Below are 19,162 nucleotides of genomic sequence, written 5' to 3' on the forward strand. Positions count from 1 at the left end.
TCCTTCCACCCCACCCCTTCACTCCAATCCTCCTTATCTACCACCCTTGACCAGGGAGGCCAGAACTCTGCCCTACATGGGCTCCCAACAACTGTTTCCCTGTGCCTGTGGAACAGGACTGTGTGTGTGGAGTGTTGGAGGTTTCTCAGGCACTCTCTCTCTCACCATCTTTACTCACTGTGAGGCACCCCACACACACCTCTGCGCGCTCGCTCTCTCTCGCTCTCTCTCTCTCTCTCTCTCTCTCTCTCTCTCCATCTTTACTCACTGTGACACCCCACACACACCTCTGCTCTCTTTAGCATCTCCCATTTGTTGAGAATTTTCATTGCATAAATTCGTTCAGTGTTCTTCATTTTGACAACAGCAACCTAGAATGTAAATTTGAATTTAAATTAGTTAATGCACATCTAAAAGTTGATCTTAACTGGTTGGGAACTCTGAGAGATGGGGAGATGAGGGAGAGGGAGAGATGGGGGGAAAGAGAGAGAGGGAGGGGGAGAGAGAAAGAGAAAGAGAGAGAGAAAAAGAGAGGGGGGAAGAGAGAGGGGAAGGGAGGGAGACAGAGAGACATAGACACCATCTATATAAACAAAGATTCACCCTTTAAACAAGACAACTTGGTTTTATCCACACTGTGGCTTGGATGAATCCACCTGGCTCAGTTAAAGTCACTTCAGGACTAAGCACTGGGAACTGGGGTTCCCTGACTTCCACTTGAGCAAAGCCTGAATATTCTCAGGAAAAATAAGCCCAGCCCTTCCTATGTTGGCTTGTAGCCGTCTTCTCCCTGTATGTGGGGCAATCTATACACGCCCCTCCCTGTCCCCCTTGCCTATGTCCACCTTCCCTGCCATCCTCTACAGGAGCCAGCTACTCATCTGAATCTTTGTTTCACAGAGGCAGTGGCTATGCAGGGTCTACAGCAGAGCAAAAGAGGCTCAGAAGCACCCTTCAGGCCTGACCCCTCTTTCAGGGAGTCTCTGTCAAACCCTGAATGACCCCCATCGTGACAAGCAGCATCATGGTGAGCCACTGCTTTGCACATCCCACCGTGCATCACTTCCCACTCATCTACAGCTCCTTCCTTCCTGACGACGTGCGCTGCCGTGTGGGGGGCCGAGCGTCTCTGCACTAAGATCCACGGAGTACAAAACCGTTAGACAGAACCACCTGCTCTCCTAAGTAGCACACCTTCACAGTGCCACCACTGAGGGACCCTGGGCACTAACATGTCAAGCACGGGCCATGTGCTGGGGACCATGCTGAGCATCCTGGACTCTTGCTCAATCCTCACAATTCTTAATGGTAAAATTGCTAGACAGCCATTTTTTTATCATGTTGACTTTTCTGGGGGGACGTCTAAATGGCACAGGAACGGTGGGATAGCACCCAGGCACAAGCTTTTAAAGCCTACAATAAAATGACACCCAGAATCCAGTGTCTTCGTGGGCGACATTGGCTCTTCCGTGATGTTCATGCACAGCCACAGGCCTTGAGTCAATGGCGTATGCCCTACACCATGCTTCCTACATGGCAGACAGGTGGCCCTTCATGAACTCTCCCATGCTGTTTATCTGTGGCTTAGAAAGCAATAGCCAAGCCTGCTGCAACCTGAGTAAACAGGAAACAGGACACGAAACAAGTTTCTATGCAGATCAGAGCCCTGGGCGCCAGCCCACTGCCGTAGCAGAGTGGCTCTCCCTGAGAGCAGCCACAGGCTGGCACATGAGGCTGCCATTTTAAAGTCATTCTGGCTTCACGGCTGCAGAGGATGGCAGAGCTGACTTCAGACGAACACTGCCACTCTCAAGAGGAAGCCTAAGAACCTGGACGCTGAGAACAAGACCCACAACCCTGGAACTCTCCCAGACCTCTCTTCTCACAAGATACACAGACCTGGCACAAGCCACTGCTTAGACAACCAACAAAATAGGTAATAAAATGCATAGAAGGGGGGTTGGGGATTTAGCTCAGCGGTAGAGCGCTTGCCTAGCAAGCTCAAGGCCCTGGGTTCGGTCCTCAGCTCCGAAAAAAAAAAAAATGCATAGAAGGACATGGGTGTCACAGAGACATATCTGCCAAGAACACGTAGAAGTGAAACATTCAAGTAAAATTTAATGTAAAAAAAAAATCTTTGTCTGTGGGTTAAGTTTTACTATAAAACAATTTACAAAATAAACAAGGAACAATTTTCTCATTTGGCCCACCAGAAACTTTCCAGCCCAAACTTCAAGTCAAGTATTTTAATGGATCATTTTGGAGGGTTCTATCAGGAGGACCTGAGCTCAATCCCCAGGGCCAAGAACAAAGCAGAGCGTCAAGCAGTACACCAGTAATTCCAGCAAGGGGGGGGGGGGGAGAGCAGGGAGGAGGGGGAGGAGGGAGGAAGGGAAGAAGGAGGGGGAGGAGGGGGAGGGGGAAAGCAGGGAGGAGGGGGAGGAGGGGAAGGAGGGGAGGAGGAGAAGGAGGGGGAGGAGGGGGGAGGAAGGGGAGGGGGAAAGCAGGGAGGAGGGGGAGGAGGAGGGGGAGGAGGAGGGGGAGGAGGGGGGAGGAGGGGGAGGGGGAAAGCAGGGAGGAGGGGGAGGAGGGGGAGGAGGAGGGAAAGGAGGGGGAGGAGGGGAAGGAGGGGGAGGGGGAAGGAGGGGGAGGAAGGAGGAAGGGAAGAAGGAGGGGAGGACAGGAAGGTGGGGAGGGGGGGAGGCTCAAACCGGCCCAGCTGAAGTCAGGTTCAGTGAGACTGTCTCTCAAAACCTAAGGTGGAATCAACAGAAGACATCTCATGCCAACCTTTGGCCTCTACCAGGCCCCCAGTTACAAGTATGTACAAACAGCAAACAGACACACACACACACACACACACACACACACACACATGCAGGCACGGACACAGTTATCTAACTAAAACCAATGGAATTTTATGAAGCATTAAATTGACCATAGAGCATGTTAACAAAGCTGATACACCATGCTGGCCCTGCTTACCCACCCAGAGCACCTCAGATGATACCAGCAGTCAGGCCCAAGATGGGAGGAGCGGGGACTGCCTGGGCCATGTGGAGGGGGTCTCTCTTACCTCACCAAAAGCTCCTCTTCCAATCACTTTGATGATCTCAAAGTCCTCCCGATGAAGCTGCATGTCCTTCACGAGCTGGGTGAATGGCTTAGCTGTAAGGAGAAAACAGTCTGGTCCAGCACACCGACACCTAACCGATGGGGGCACCACACCGCACCAACCCCTCTGACTGGGTGTCTGTCAACGCTAACGCTTCAGTATTTGCTGTAACAAACAGCTGCAAAAGTCTGGTAAAACCCTTCTAATTTCCTGGTCAGACCCAAGGCTGGTCCACTAAGAGAGCAGCAACCGCATGCTGCTGGGCTTTGGAAGGTGTAGTACTGGGATGAAGGGTTCCTTCAAATGTGACTTATTTGGAAACAATGTCTTCACGGATGTAACCAAGTTCACATGAGGTCACACACACTCCAAGGGGGTGAGCCCTAAAGCCAACAAGATTTTTTTTAAAATGCCTTTATTATTATCATTTACATGTACATACATGTATGTCTGGGATGTGCATGTGCCTGAGGTTAGCGGCACCCCTTGGAGCTGCAGTTACAGGCAGTTGTGAGCAGCCTGATGTGGGTGCTGGGAGTTGAACCTGGGCCCTCTGCAGGAACACTACATAATCTTAACTGGTGAGCCATCTCTCCAGCCCAAGATTTGGTGTTCTTATAGGAATAAAATTTGGAGAGAGGCAGAAGGGAGGGAAAACCACACGAAGACAAGAGGATAGAGGGAGACAGCCCCAAACCAGTTAACACCAAGGAATGCTGGTAGCCACTAGGCTCCAGAACAGGCAAACAAGTCCCTCCCTGAGCCTTCAAGGGAACAAGCAGACCAAACCCTGTCTTTCAGCCTTCGAAGCTGTGACAGGCAGTCAGCGCCACCCTCCACATCTACCAGTAGATGACAATAATTCACAGAGGATCTCATTTCTCCCAGGAGAGCAGGTGACAGGGACAGGGCTAGCACAGAGCTGTCTGGCTCCTGACCACTGTCCCTCCTGCCCATGGTCTGGCCCACCTGGCAAATATGTTGGCTGCATCTGTCTGCCTGCCTGCTCTCCCCTTCAAACCCAAATCTGTTTTATGCTAATTTCCATTGGTCTTAATTACTAGAGGTTTTCTTTCTTTCTCTGTGTAACCTGGGCTGTCCTAGAACACCCTCTGTAGACCAGGCTGGCCCCAAACTTACAGAGTGCTGGGATTAAAGGTGTGTGCCACCATCACCTGGCTATTAAAGGTTTCTAGAATGTTAGGTAGTTGGGCAAATCTGAGCAAATGTATTATTTCTTACATCTTATATTAGTATCTAAAACTAGCTCTGTCGAAATGAGTAATCTGGTTTTAAAGACTTTACACTGACTTCATATTGTTGAGCTTACTTCTCTCTGTGTGATTAAGGTTCAGTCACTATTGTTCACTGTTAACAGCAATACTGGAGCCATAGCAGGCTCTCGGCTTCTATCAGAGGGTGAGCTGCGGACTCTGGCTCATCCACAAACACCCAGCAGCACAGAGCTTAGAAAATGGAACACACAAAGCCTGGAATTTAAGGCTGGCCTAACAAGAAAACCCCTGGGTTAGAACCTAAAGGGTCAGCTACATTCATGTTTGCTTCTTTCAAACATCACCGAAAATGACCACTCTTACACCCCCAAAGGAAGTGAGGATTCTCAGACAGCTGCTAGAAACTTTGGGGGAGCCAAACAGAACCTTTTACTCTGCTGTGAAGAAAATACACTCTCAATACCTCAGCTCTCAGCCGAACCATGCCTGATGTGAGCCTGATAATAAGCCACTGCCGTGCTCCCACTGCTGTGCTCCCACTGCCCTTCCCACTGCTGTGCTCCCACTGCTGTGCTCCCACTGCTGTGCTCACACTGTTCTTCCCACTGCTGTGCTCCCACTGCTGTGCTCACACTGCTGTGCTCACACTGCTCTTCCCACTGCTGTGCTCCCACTGCTGTGCTCCCACTGCTGTGCTCCCACTGCTGTGCTCACACTGCTGTGCTCACACTGTTCTTCCCACTACTGTGCTCACACTGCTGTGCTCACACTGCTGTGCTCACACTGCTGTGCTCACACTGCTGTGCTCACACTGCTCTTCCCACTGCTGTGCTCACACTGCTGTGCTCACACTGCTGTGCTCACACTGCCCTTCCCACTGCTGTGCTCACACTGCTGTGCTCACACTGCTGTGCTCACACTGCTCTTCCCACTGCTGTGCTCACACTGCTGTGCTCACACTGCTCTTCCCACTGCTGTGCTCACACTGCTGTGCTCACACTGCTCTTCCCACTGCTGTGCTCACACTGCTGTGCTCACACTGCTCTTCCCACTGTTGTGCTCACACTGCTCTTCCCACTGCTGTGCTCACACTGCTGTGCTCACACTGCTGTGCTCCCACTGTTCTTCCCACTGCTGTGCTCACACTGCTGTGCTCACACTGCTCTTCCCACTGCTGTGCTCACACTGCTGTGCTCACACTGCTCTTCCCACTGCTGTGCTCACACTGCTCTTCCCACTGCTGTGCTCACACTGCTGTGCTCACACTGCTCTTCCCACTGCTGTGCTCACACTGCTCTTCCCACTGCTGTGCTCACACTGCTGTGCTCACACTGTTCTTCCCACTGCTATGCTCCCACTGCTGTGCTCCCACTGTTCTTCCCACTGCTGTGCTCCCACTGCTGTGCTCACACTGCTCTTCCCACTGCTGTGCTCCCACTGCTCTTCCCACTGGGTATGTAACTGCTGTACTCTTGCTGTGCCAAGACATAGAACTGTAAATGTGGCTCTTCTATATTGTGGCCTTTTTTTCTTAATGAATTACACTATTTTATAGAAATTACTTTAAAGACAATTATCTTTTATTTATGTACTTACTTATTTTGGTTTTGAGACAGGGTAGGAAATTATCTAAATAAGTTTTAACTGGTTCTTTCTTTCTCCTGTCACTTTATTAAGATTCAGAAAACCAAAGAATCCTTTGAAGATCCTGCTTTAATCCTATTTGGTGTTAAATGGCTTTCAAAAAACATTTAATTCTTTATGCCACCATTGTTCATCTCTTAACAGGCGGGAAGTGCAGATTTTAATGCTTGTTTTAACCACACACGCATTTAAGCAGTCTGAAAATGATTGGCCTAATTCTGTTCGGTTCTCCTACTCCACTGTGGGGGTCCCAGAGAAAAGCTCTGGCTTCTGTCACACTCCAGTAGTAAGGATGTCCCGTGGCAGCCTGACGGCTAGCCCATCCTAGACGGCACGTCAGTGCCTAGGAACGGATCCCCTTTATCTATGACAGGGCTCTCTCCAGGGTTCAGCTGTTAGACCCACTGGAGCCCACACCCAGGCCGCTTCTTCCACATTCCTCTCTCCACTTGGCCCTCCACATGGACTGTCTTAAGGCTGCTCAGCCTTCCTCTCGAGCTTCTTCTCTTTGCCCAAACATTTTTTGTTGTTTATTCGTTCTAAAAGTCTTGTCCAGGTGTCCCACAAAGGGTTGACATGAAGTTGTCGGGGTCGGTCTAGAAAACTGGACAACTATAAACTATAGAGGTGGGGCTTGACACTACGGGCCAGGAAATCAATGTAAACAAAAGAAAGGTGCAGAGGGGCCTTGAAAGAAGGCCTGTGAGGGTTCATCTAGTACTTTCCTTAGGCCAAACAACAATGTGTGAGTGATAACAAGGATGAGCTCTGTCCTAGGGAACAGCTGAGGGTGGGGAGGGAGATCTGGGCAGACGGCAGGAGATCAAGTACGCACGCAGACCTAGGGCAATGTCAGTGGAAGGGCACGGGTGAAGCAGGAGTCTAAGGGGAATCCAAGACAGGGTCAGTGTGAACTCCGTTTCCACCACAGAGAGGACAGTGAGCTCCTGTCTCTAATATCCTTACTAAGATAAAGAGAAGACAGACAGACAGAAAAGAGAAATAGCATACACTAATGTGGATGTACATAGACAAACGGCCAAGCCCTGTAAACCGAGAGGCCTTAAAACAGGACACCCCCCCTCCCCAATGAGCACCTAATACCAGGTTTTAGTTTCTAAGCATCCTCCACTAAAGGCACCAGGTCTCCTCAGGCAAGTCCAGGGCCAAGCAGCAAAGGTGGTGTGAGGAGAAGTTCAAAGATGGCCCAAGAAAGCAAACCACCATGGTCACAAACCCATCCACGCACACAGCTCACCCAGAAGCTGATACTGACATGACTAAGTCCTTCAGCCTGGAAACGCGGAATACCAGAGACCTAACCTGCGAGCAAAGGTGAGCAGGAAGTGACACGTTACGGTTACGTTCCTGAGACTTGGGTTGTGTTGTGGCTTCGTAGGATACTCATGTTTACAGGAAACACACACTACTCAAGAGAACTGCTCAGGGAACATGTGAGGACTCAGATACCTGGGAAGCATCCTTTTCTGTTATTTAACTTCTCTAAGTGTGAATCCATCACAAAGGCATTTTAAACACCTTTTCTGATGGTCATTTGTAGCTAAATAGATAACTCAGGAAAGTGAGGAGAGCCACACTCACCAAATGGACACCAACATTAATGCCCCAAGAGAAAACCAGGGCAACTCAGTCCTGGGGTGAGGGGAGGATATGCCTTGACGCCTTGGAACCAGAGCTCAATGCTCATGGAGGATGAGGCTTTACCCCAGGAACCTGATGGGCAGGGAGGTGACTTCCTGACATGGGAGGTCCAGTGCTGTCAGGCCATGATGCCCCCTTAACCACAAAATAAAACAAACCACAAAACCAGTTAATGCTCAGGGCTTGGGGGGTATAAAGAGAACCGGTGGCTGTTTCTTCTTGCAGTATTTTACCCTGCCTTATATGTTAGAGAGAGAGAGAGAGAGAGAGAGAGAGAGAGAGAGAGAGAGAGAGAGACCGACCATTGGGGGTGGAAATACAGCTCGGCAGGTGAGACCATTTGTTCCTGTAGAGGCCCTGAGTTCAATCCCCAGACCTAATCAGCAGCTCATAACCACCGATCTCTCCAGGGGATCCGATACCCTCTTCTGGCATCTGCGGACACCGGGCATTCAAGCAGGACACTTAGCAGCACATCATGCAGGCAAGACACACATAAAACACTTGCATCTTTTTTAGATGCACTTCCCGCCCTGCACGTCACTCAGCTAAAACCGTCTGTACTGTCGCATGCTCTTAAAACATGTCAGTTGGAACAAAACCAGAGTGCTCAAAACACAGTCTGGTCCAGGTGTGGTGACCTGAGACTGCCCTCAAATCGGTCAATTAATATAAAAAATAAAGATTAGTGACTCATTTCAAAAATTATTTACACTAACACTCAAAAAAAAAAAATTCTGGCATGATGCGTACACCTTTAGCCCTAGCACTCGGGAGGCAGAGGCAGGAGGATCTCTTGAGTTCAAGGCCAGCTACACACCAAGTTTCAGGATATCCGGGGCTAAATAGAAAACCCTGTCTCAAAAAAATTATACGTGTGGATGTTTGGCCTGTGTGTGTCTGTGGAGCGCACATGTGCAGTCTCAGAGTCCAGAACACAGTGCTGGGACCCCTAGAACTGAACTTACAGAGGAACCCCAGTCCTCTGAAGAGCAGCCAGTGTTCCTAACCTCTGAGCCATCTTTCCAGCCCCACATAACACTCTTAAAAGGCAGACAGTAGAGTTGGCCAGCTGTAGCTGGTGACATGGTGCTGACCCTCACAGTGACACAGATCATAAGTGGAGCAGGAGCACCACAAGAAGCAATCCTAGGGCTCAAGAAGAGAACCGCAGCCAGGCATAGGGCTAGCCCTGTAATCTGCAGCCAGGCGTGGGGCTAGCCCTGCAATCTCAGCACGCAAGAAGCAGAGACTGTCTGAAGAGCACACGGAGGGGAACTCTCCTCCATACTCTATCAGTATCTGTCTAAATCTAAACATCATGTGCTACTGGGTCAATAGATACCCATGGGGAACCCAGAAGTGCTAAGGACCAGGATGGGCACTCAGACCATTAATCTGAGGAGGAGCCTACGACGGCTCTGCCAGGTCCAGCACTCTCAGCCTTTGACTCTGGGAGCCCTGGAACACTGACAAACACCAAGCCTTCCCTTCACAAAGGTGACCTGAAGCCTAGGTCTCCTCCTATGGGTTAACCGCATTCTGCCCAGCACAGCCAGAAACCTGTGAGGACTGACGATCCAAAAGAGATTTACCTTCTTCATAAGGAAGGCTCACACCACCATTCCTACTCCTCCAGACCCCACTGGACTTCTTGTTCTGCAGAGCTGGAGGCCAAACCCAGGGTCTCACGCTCATACAAGTGCTTCTCTAAGCTGTAGAGTTTATTGCCCCTGAATTTCTCCTGTCACCCAAAGGCAATGAATTCATCAATCAAGATCACTACTAAGAAGATGGCTCAGCGGGCTGGGGATTTAGCTCAGTGGTAGAGCGCTTGCCTAGCAAGCGCAAGGTCCTGGGAAGATGGCTCAGCAGGAAGAAAAGACCGCTCGCTGGGCCCCAGCTGAGGCCATAGAGACAGGGGGACCCGAGGAGCTCAACGGCCAGACTACCAACCTAGCCAAAGAGGCAAGCCTCCAGTTGAATGAGGTACCCTGGCTCGAGGCAGTAAGGCAAAGAGCACTGAAGACACCTGGTATCCTCCTCCAGCCTGTGCATGTTCACACACATGTTCACACACATGTTCACACACGGGTACTGCACTCACTCGAGAACATGCCACACACCACACAAACACAAGGACAAACTACTGATAGGGATCTAAACTGTAAGAAAAACTGAAGCCCCGTGGTCTTAAGGAGAGCTCTGCCAGGAAAAACTAGCGGCAGAGGGAAGGTCTCTGAAACCAACGCCTCATACCTCAGCTCCTTTGCCGAAAGAAGAAGAGAGACTAGAACAGTTGCACAGAGGGTCTAGCAGGGAAAGAGTCAGAGGAAGGAGGGCCGGGGCCGAGGTGGCCAAGGTGGCTGCCGGCAGAAGGCAGGCATTAGGCTTCACTTTCCCCATCCAGTCCTATCCAGCAGCTCACTCACAACGCCAGCCACCAGCCGTCTACCTGCCCCCAGCCTCTGGACTTAAGTCTTCCTTTTCCCCAAGACAGGGTTTCTCTGTGTAGTCCTGGCTGGCCTCCAACTTAGAGATCTGGCTGCCTCTGCTTCCAGAGCCATGGGACTAAAGGTCTCGGAAGCTGTGTCAGCAACTGTGTGTGCAACTGAAGTGGTCTTCAGGATGTAGTATAAATAGAGGGTTATCACAGGGACCCATGAGGGCCCCTGACATAGTGGAACACATGAGATACAAGTCACCACTCCCCGAATGAAGGGTCTGTGCTTCTGCTCCCCCTTCAGTAGACAGAGAGGCTGCCAGACACGCACGCGGTGGCTCCCAGTGAGGGAGGGCACAGAGATTAACACTTAGGGTGAGGGTTCTCAAATATGTGCTCAAATTACAGAACCACACCCACCTGTTCCGATGACTAGGTATTTGTGAAGTGACAGCATCTACAAAGCCCACCATGGGCCGCGAGCTAGAGAAAACTGACTCTTCCAACCAGTTCCAGTGGCATTCCCAAGGGAGACCTGAGGGGGACCTGCAGCCTGGCAGCACTTTGCATGAGCGAACAAAGCGTTTGAACTATGGAACCTTTTTAACAGTGAGTCAGAAGCCAAGCCTGCTGCAAGCTTGGGCAATGAAAGTCCGTCCAGTGGGGTGGGGAGGCTGTGCTGAGTCAACAGCAGACGGAGCCTTCATTCCAGCAGCCTACCGTCACGAGGGAGCCGCCTATGCCCGGATGAGGCCAGTCACACCTCCTTTCCAGACCCACAAAGGGCTGCCCTGCCGCCCTTCACTCTTGGGCACTCCCTTTGTCAGGTGCCTTTCTCCATTCATTTCCACTTGATGGAAGTTGCTCTGTTACCATGGAAACAAGCTCCCACCACCTCACTGCTGCACATCATCTCAGTGTTCTGACCTCCTGCCCAAGGATGGTGCAGCCGCACTTGAATAGCCCATGGGGCATTAATCCCAGGCACACGCAGTGCCTTCAGTGGGAGTCCTTCAGCGAAGAGAAAGTCTATCACAAGAACTGTAATGAAGCCAGCTCCCTGGCGCTGTGAAACCCTGGGTTCCATCCTGAGCGGTGCCTCTCTCCAAATGATTAAAACGAAAGGAACTGAGTGCACTGCAGATGACCGTAGAGGAGGAAGTCCAGCCACTGCACCACAGATGACCAGTTTCCCTGCCATGTTCCTCACAAGCTCCTGGAAGCATCCTATCTTGTACATCCTAGACGTAAGAGAAAGGAAATCAGAACTAGAGAATGACGGCTAAGGTAGGCGTGGTGGTGCATACCTGTAAACTCAAAACCTGGGAGCTGAGGCAAGAAGACTGTAGGTTCAAAGCCAAGCTGGGCCAAAAGAGAGATCCAGGCCAGCCTGGACTTGACCACGGGACCCTGACTCAAAATACAAACAAGTAGGTTTTAGCTGCCAAACCTAACTGACCTAAGGTTTGATCCCTGAAACTCACACGTGGGAGGAAAAAAAGCAACTCCCACAAGTTGTCCTCTGACCTCCACGTGTACCCTTCTTAAACACACATGTAGGCATGCACACAGACATACGCAAGTGGACACATGCATGCATGCACACATGGACACAGACACACACAGAATGAATGTAAAACAAAAAACAACAAACCAAACCTCAACCCCAAAACTAAGAGCCTGTTAGCAAGTGGCTGAGAAGCTCGGAGAAGGCCGGAACGAGGAGGATTAGAATATTCTGGAACTATCTGCTCTGTACATACAGAGGTTGTCAAAGTGGGTTCCTCGGCACCCCCAATCTGATTTCTATTGCTGTGATAAACATCATGACCAAAAACACCCGAGGAAGACACAGTCCATGACCCAAGAAGTCAGTGCAGGACCCAAGGCAGGACCCTGGAGGCAGGGACTGAAGCAGAGGCCATGGAGGGGTGCTGCTTACTGACTTACCTCCATGGCTCACTCAGCCTGCTTTCCTATATAACACAAGACCACCGAGCAGGGCTGGCACTGTCTATAATGGGCTGAACCGTCCCACAGCAATCATTAATCAAGAAAATACACCCCACGGCCTTGCCTATAGGCCAATCTGACAGTGACCTTTTCTCAACTGAGGTTCCTTCTCCTCACACGACTCCAGTTGTGTCAAACTGACAAAAATCTCGCAGCTCACCTGGCGGCCTGCAGCGTCTGCTGGAGAAGGTAGGCAGATTTAGTAGCAGACTGTCTACTGGGAGCAACTGAGCTTAGAAGTTAGGATGCTCTACCCTGATCAACCAATCTCTCTTCTCAGGGGGCTCATACCTGAAGTCATCTCCACCAGCTAAACAAAGGGCTGAGAGGGGCCCACCTGAATGCAAATGATGGCTTTCTTGGTGTTGGCATGACGGTTCTGTGGGTAAATGTGCCTGCTGCCAAGGCTGACCTGAGCAATGACCTGAGTCTAATCCTCGGAACAAACATGGAAGGAGAGAATCAACTCTCACAAGTGTCCTCTGACCTCCAGAACTATGCATGTGCAGCACAACCATCCCCGACCAAACACACACACACAATAAATAAACATTAAAAAAACCAAAGCCAGCTGCCGGTTTTGGAAGTGGAATGCACAAGTCAGGACCACAGGAGTGGCTTACACTGCATGATATACCCCAACCTGTGTGCTTGTGTGAGCACACATTTGGTCGTCACCACCTTTGGCTGCATCCACTGTATTTTTTAAATGGGTCTTTCACTGAACCTAGAGCTCTCCACTTTGTCTAGACAAGCTGGCCAGAGGCCCTCGGGCATCCACCTGTCTCTCCCCTCCAGCAGCTCTGAGTTATGGTTGTATGTCACCACACCCAGCTTTTAGACAGGTTCTGAGAACTCCTGCTTGCACTGAACTAAGTACTTTATGCACTGAGCCTTCCCCAGCCCTGCCCTCAGTGTCATGCCCATGGCCTATTGTTGGGACTCACTGGGGGGCAGTGGAGCCTCCCAGGAACCCCAAGCCAAGGAAGAGGTACCAGACACAATAAAGTCCACTGCCCTGCTGCTCTGGGGAAGAATAGAACAAAACCCTTTTTTAAAAAATATGTACTTTTTACTGTAGCAAGTAGAATTCTTAATCTAAAACGGTGTTTTGTTTAAGCCTGTTTTAGAAAGACAGGTGAGACAAGTGAGACTTAAGCTGAGAGTGGAGAGGAACCAGCAGGGCACACACCTCTGAGCAGATGGGACTCCTGGGCTTTGCTACTGGCCCCAACCACCAGCCAAGTGCAGGGCAGCATCCCCGCCTGACAGGTAAGACAACTCAGGGCTGGGCTGCAGCTACAGACAGGAAACAGCAGAGCTTCCTGGCCCCAGGCCAGGGCCAGATCGAAGGTCTAAATGTGTCATCCCTGGGGGCCACCTGTCCCAGGCACTAGGTGGTGATGTCAGGGGGGTGCGGCCATGCAGTCTGGCCTTTCACAGGATGAGCAGAGGTGAAAGCTTAGGTGGTGCCACATCCTTGTCACAAGAACGTTTAGTTACCTTCTGAATTTCCCGACAGCTGCCTTCCCGCTTTGGGGTTTGACACAAGGAGAAAGTCTTGTTTCTGTTACAGTGCGGCAGAAACTCACCCAAACTTTAATTCAGTAAAAAGTCTTGAACTCAGCTGCTTCCTTTACTTCAGTGCTTAGAAGGAAGAGAAATCCAACTCTGGAGGAAGGAGAGTCAAACCGCGTCTCCCCAGGTGAAGCAGCTGTGCTTTCTTGTCCTTTCTCCACGATGTAAATTTCCAGGACTTTCATCTGTCTCTAGGACCCCCGCCCCGCCCCGCCCCGCCCCGCCCCGCCCCTTCTCCACCACCACTCTTCAACTGCAAGAGCTCCAAAGAAGTTTCCCTCAACATCTGGGATCTGTACTCATCCTGAGAGCGAAGTTAAAAGGCAGAGAACGTGGGGTCTTGTGTGGCTTCCACCCAGAGACCTTGCTGTCTGCAGGTCACCTTTTGCTGAAACAGTGTCTTCCGACAAGGAAAGAGGAACAACGGGCCCTGGCTTTGCCTCAACTTAATCATCCCTCAACATCTAGTCTGAGAAATAAATCAATTTAATCATCCCTCAACATCTAATCTGAGAAATAAAGGCTCCTAGTCCAAATTTAGTTTACTGAAGAAAGCCCTTGGGATTTATTATGTCATGCTGCCCAGGCTAGCACGGAGGTGGGTGTACAGCGTGCACAGTTTTTATGGCCAGACCCTGGGATGATAAGTATAGATTCCCACAATCGGATTGCACGGCATGCTGAATGGAGTCGCTCTGGATCTTTATGACGGGGTGCACTTTGTTGATGGCTCGGCAGTAGACACGGCTTTCTAATTCCAGTCTTATTTGTGACTGGGTTTCTGAAATGGTGGTGATTGACCCACTCCCCTCCCCTTCCACTCTATGCAATTACTTTACAAACAAAAAGCATCATTACAGATTGGTTCCCCGGATCAAAGGGACAAGGGTCCAGCACAGACAGAACCTAGGAAGACGCCTGTCTCCAGGGCAGCAACACAAGAAATGAGCTCAAGAGCTGTGCTGGTGCAGGATGAAAAATCAAACACCAACTCCTCCCTCCTTCCCAGAGCAGGGAAGAGCCACTCTAAGTACCACAGAGATGCTCCCCACACCAGAACCTGCCTGCTACAACAGGAAGGATGTAATACTAAGGAAGGGACTGTCTGTGTTTCTTCCTTCCAGTGCCTTTGGTAATGAATTTTCTGCTGAATGGAGGACAAAGAAAGAGATTCAACATTGGCTCCTGGGGATCTCTGACAGAATACAACTGAAGTTCTCTGCCTCCAACCCCCCAGCCCAGGAGCCTCACTAACAGGTTTGTAGTGAAGGCGCTCAGAGGCTTAGGACAACATGCACTTGCTAAACTCGAACCTAGAAGCAGGAACCTGTGCTTGGCATCGACCAATTACGAGTAAAATGTGGGCTAAGTTTCAGTGATCCGGGAAAATCTGAATAACTGTGGGGCATGCAAACCCATGCAGACGCTGGTCCTATGGCCAAGTTGCCTCTGGCACTCAAGGAGCTGATATGGGCAAGATCCTAACCCTCCACCCACATAAACGCTCTCTAGAATTCCACGCACCTGCAAGCATCCTTTCAGAATCACAGTCCTTCTTATCTGAAGACACAAAAGGCTGGACTCAATAATTTTAAAACTGTTTGTCCTTTGCACTCCAATTGTTAGACAAGGAGTAAATCTGCTGTTTTCTGAAGTTTTCTGAAGAGAAGTGTGGAGGAGAGTTGCAGACCGCAGGATGGATACGATCTAAGGAAACAGGTACCTGGGGTCTAAGGTTCCGGTAACATTTAGTATCTGTATCTATTACCACTTATCTTCAATCCCCACATCTCCTCTTCTGTATCTCCTGTAACACTAAAGAGCTTCCATTGTAAAAGCCTCGGGACATCAGCTTCTGGCTTTTTGTTACTTTGTAACACAACCATTCAGTAGATGGCAGTTCCAGCACCTCTCTGTTGCTCCTGCTATGAGGGGTCCATATGAGCACTGGCTGTCAGTGGGGTCCGGCCCTTCCTGTCTAAGGGGAAAGCTGAAGCTGAGATAATCATCGTCCTCCAAGCACATCTGGTTGTTACCATCCTAGATCTGCTCAAGAAGCTCTTTGGCTAACACAGGTACAGCCCCAAAACTAAATTCTGGACTAGGTGACACCAAGAGAAACGAAGGATGTGTCTAGCAAAAATGTCCACAGCAACTTCATTTGTAATCATCAAAATCTAAAAATACCCAAAACATTCACTGAAAGGGCAATCTGTTCTATCCATGTAATAAAAACTATTACTATACTTAAAGGGCAGGGGTAGGATTACTGTTAGACACACACTTGCATATCTCAGGACAGCTGTGGAAGCTAAAGAAACTAGGCATAGCTGCTTCTCTCTTCTCTCTTCTCTCTTCTCTCCTCCTCCTCCTCCTCCTCCTCCTCTTCTTCCTCCTCTTCCCTCCCTCCCCCCCCCTCTCTCATGCAGCTGCCAGTGCTGGAGTAGCTGAGGCAGGGGGTCACTGCAGATTCAATGCCAAGCTAGGCTAAAAACTGTCTCGGAAAGGAGGGAAGGAGGGAGGGAGGGAAGGAGGGATGGAGGGAAGGAAGGGAGGAAGGGAGGAGGGGAGAAAGGGAGGAGGGGAGGAGGGGAGGAAGGGAGGAGGGGAGGAGGGAGGAAGGGAAGAGGGGAGGAGAGGACGGAGGAGGGGAGGAAGGGAGGAGGGAGGAAGGGAGGAGGGAGGAAGGGAGGAAGGGTGGAGGGGAGGGGAGGAGGGAGGAGGGGAGGAAGGGAGGAGGGAGGAGGGGAGGAAGGGAGGAAGAGAGGAAGAGAGGAGGGGAGGAGGGGAGGAGGGGAGGAGGGGAGGAGGGGAGGAGGGAGCAAAGGTGCTCACTAGCAAGATGGTTCAGTGGATTAAGCAGGCGCTACCAAGCCTGATGACCTGGGTTTGAAGACTGACTTGTCCTCTGTCTTCCACACGCATTACATGCACGCCTCCACACGTACATATAAATAAATAAATAAATGCTGAATGCATGGGGGGGGGGGAGAATGTGCACGCATCCAAGCACACTCAAGCAAGCACTTGAGCTGGGAATGGCTTAGTTGGTGAAGTTCTCGCTGCCCAAGCCTTGAGCACTTAAGTTTGGATTCCCAGAACAAAAAACAAAACACCACCACCAACCAAAACTGGCATGGTGGTACACACCTGTAATTCCAGAGCTTGGGGACAGAGGCAGGAGGATGTCTGGGACTTGTGACAGCCAGTCTGTCTGGTAATGAGCAGAGCACCAGGGTCAGCAAGCACCCGTGTCTCTAAAGAAAGGTGGTGTGGGAGATCGCAGCGGTCAACACTGCGCTGGACCTACATACGCATTATTACCCAACATGGCACCAGGCACAGACTCCATATGACTCCATGAAGCTCCAACGCAGACACTGCCCCACCAGGAGTAAGTAAGGGAGGTGCCTACCTCCTCCAAGAGTCAAGATTGAGACTCACATAGAACACCGGTACCAGTCTTCATAACCTTGTGTTACATGACAACTTTAGATACAAAACTAAGAACATAAGCAAAAACGGACAAACTGGATTTCATCAAAACTAGCAACATGCCAGGCACGATAGCACATGCCCTGACCAGCAGGGGACAGAGGCAGCCAGAGGCTCAAGGCCAGCCTGGTCTACATATCAAGCTCCAGGCCAGCCAGGACTACTTAGGAAAACCCCGTTTCAAAAAGCTAAAAAACAAATCCCAAACCAAAAAAAAAAAAAAAAAAAAAAAAAAAAAACCCTAACACCTTTATGTCTACACTATAACCATGAACATGTGTTTAAACTGTTCAGCCAGGAGCCAACGTTGGTATGTTAGTTTCCCCAGTGCTGGAGAATGAATCCAACATGGCACATGTGACACACATCGATAATGCCAGCATCTGAGAAGCTGAGGCAAGAGATCCCAAGTTTGAGGCCTGCCAGGGCTACACAGACTCTTCTACAGGAGGTGGTGGCGTACTCACAGTCCTGGATATGTCTGAGGCTGAGGCTAGAAGTCTGGTGAGCCCAGGCTGGGTAACTACACACCAAGACCACGCCTCATGGTTGGGGGATTGGCAATGGTGGCAAACACCAAACCGAAAAGGGAAGGAAGGAAATAACAAGGAAGTTACACATACACACACATCTGATACGGGATTTGTATGTCTAGAATGTGGGGTGAGACTGCGTGGCTGACTAGAAGACAAGATCTGCAGCGCAGTTTAAAACTGTGTAGAGGGTCAGAGGAAGTTCTTCAAAGCACAAAGGGAGTCGGCACGGGGATGGAAAGTCACTACCCACAGAGGAGCGCGCTCTGGGAACGTCTTCTTGCACACCGCTGCTCCGGGCTCCTGGTGGGAAGTGGCTCCAGGCCCGGCCCTACCATCTGGACTCATGTGCGAGCCTCTGGAAGATCCAGCAACTGGAAGCTACAAACAAGGACGCACCTGAGGCGGCTGGACACAGCGCTGCTCGGCAGAGACGGGCGAGTACCAACTTGTGTTCCTCAGTTCAATTAAAACTGCAAAGCTCAAGACGGTATTTAAAAGCCAAGTCCTGCTGGGCGTGGTGGCTGAGGCGGGAAGTCAGTCCATACCAGCCTGGGCTGCATGAAAGCCTTTCTCAAAACGAATGGAGCCCTCACTCACTACCTTCAGTGCTGAAGGGTCTCCATCCAGCAGTCAGATCCTGAGCAGCGTGTAAAGCATGCTATGAGCCCCTCCACTACACTGACACACCGTACGAGGGGCCTCCAGTGCTCTGGGGAAGGGGGGTGCTAGGAGGGTACCACACATTTCTATCCTTCTGCTCCCTTGGAGTGGCCCCTGGCAAAGGGGGCAGTCACAGCCTCTTAACTTGGTCTACAACCTCCCCCAGTGGAAGGAGGGACCAGACTGGAGAAAGGAAGGAGCAAGGCTTGCCGCACATCTCCACGGCCTGTGTCTATGTGGTTCCATGAGGCAGGAGTTTTCTAGGAAGCTGCCCTGTGACTCTTGTGTGAACCCCAGCTAGCTCGAGGAAGGTAGGGGCTGGAGAGAGAGTGGAGCACACCCCTCTCACTTCAACTTTCCCTCACACAGAGGGAGTGCCCCAAGTAAACAGATGAGGTGTCTGGGAAGGTCAAATCAGACTGCATGGAATGGAAGTCTGTCAAGACAACAAGCTCCGAGCCCAGCTGAGTGGCTAAGAATTCATTTGTTTATTGCTAGCGTTCCTTCTGGGCCATAAAAGTTTTACGAGCTGGTAAAACTTCTGTGCAAATCCTGCAGAGCTAACTGGACGGATGGTTTCATACGCAGCATAAACTATACTTCCCAAACTTGGTCAACGCCAGTCCCGCCGCACTCTGGACCTGATTCGAGGTCTGTGCAGGCCCGCCTACTGTTCAACTCGGAGGATTCCTTACAAACACAGTGCTGCAGAATTCCTCAGGAAATACAAACAACCATGAAAATCTCTACTCGTCAAGTCCATCTTATTGAGAATGTTCCT

General features: G+C 50.6%; 1 protein-coding gene across 3 annotated transcripts in view; it reads right to left on the reverse strand.

The window, feature by feature from the left end:
- Cdc42bpb (CDC42 binding protein kinase beta) overlaps positions 1 to 19,162 on the reverse strand; it is an 86,355-nt gene that overhangs the window by 48,308 nt on the left and 18,885 nt on the right. For all 3 annotated transcript variants that reach the window (XR_005505433.2, NM_053620.3, XM_006240562.5), the window contains exons 2-3: positions 3,077 to 3,168; positions 288 to 371 (exon numbers count right to left, since the gene is read on the reverse strand). Coding sequence is in view for 2 of the 3 variants with exons in the window: in NM_053620.3 (NP_446072.2) it covers positions 288 to 371; positions 3,077 to 3,168 (176 nt within the window). In the remaining variant the exon portion in view is untranslated. The remainder of the gene's footprint in view (positions 1 to 287; positions 372 to 3,076; positions 3,169 to 19,162) is intronic.

Source organism: Rattus norvegicus, chromosome 6, assembly GCF_036323735.1.
Source record: "Rattus norvegicus strain BN/NHsdMcwi chromosome 6, GRCr8, whole genome shotgun sequence".
NCBI classification, from domain to species: Eukaryota; Metazoa; Chordata; class Mammalia; order Rodentia; family Muridae; genus Rattus; species Rattus norvegicus.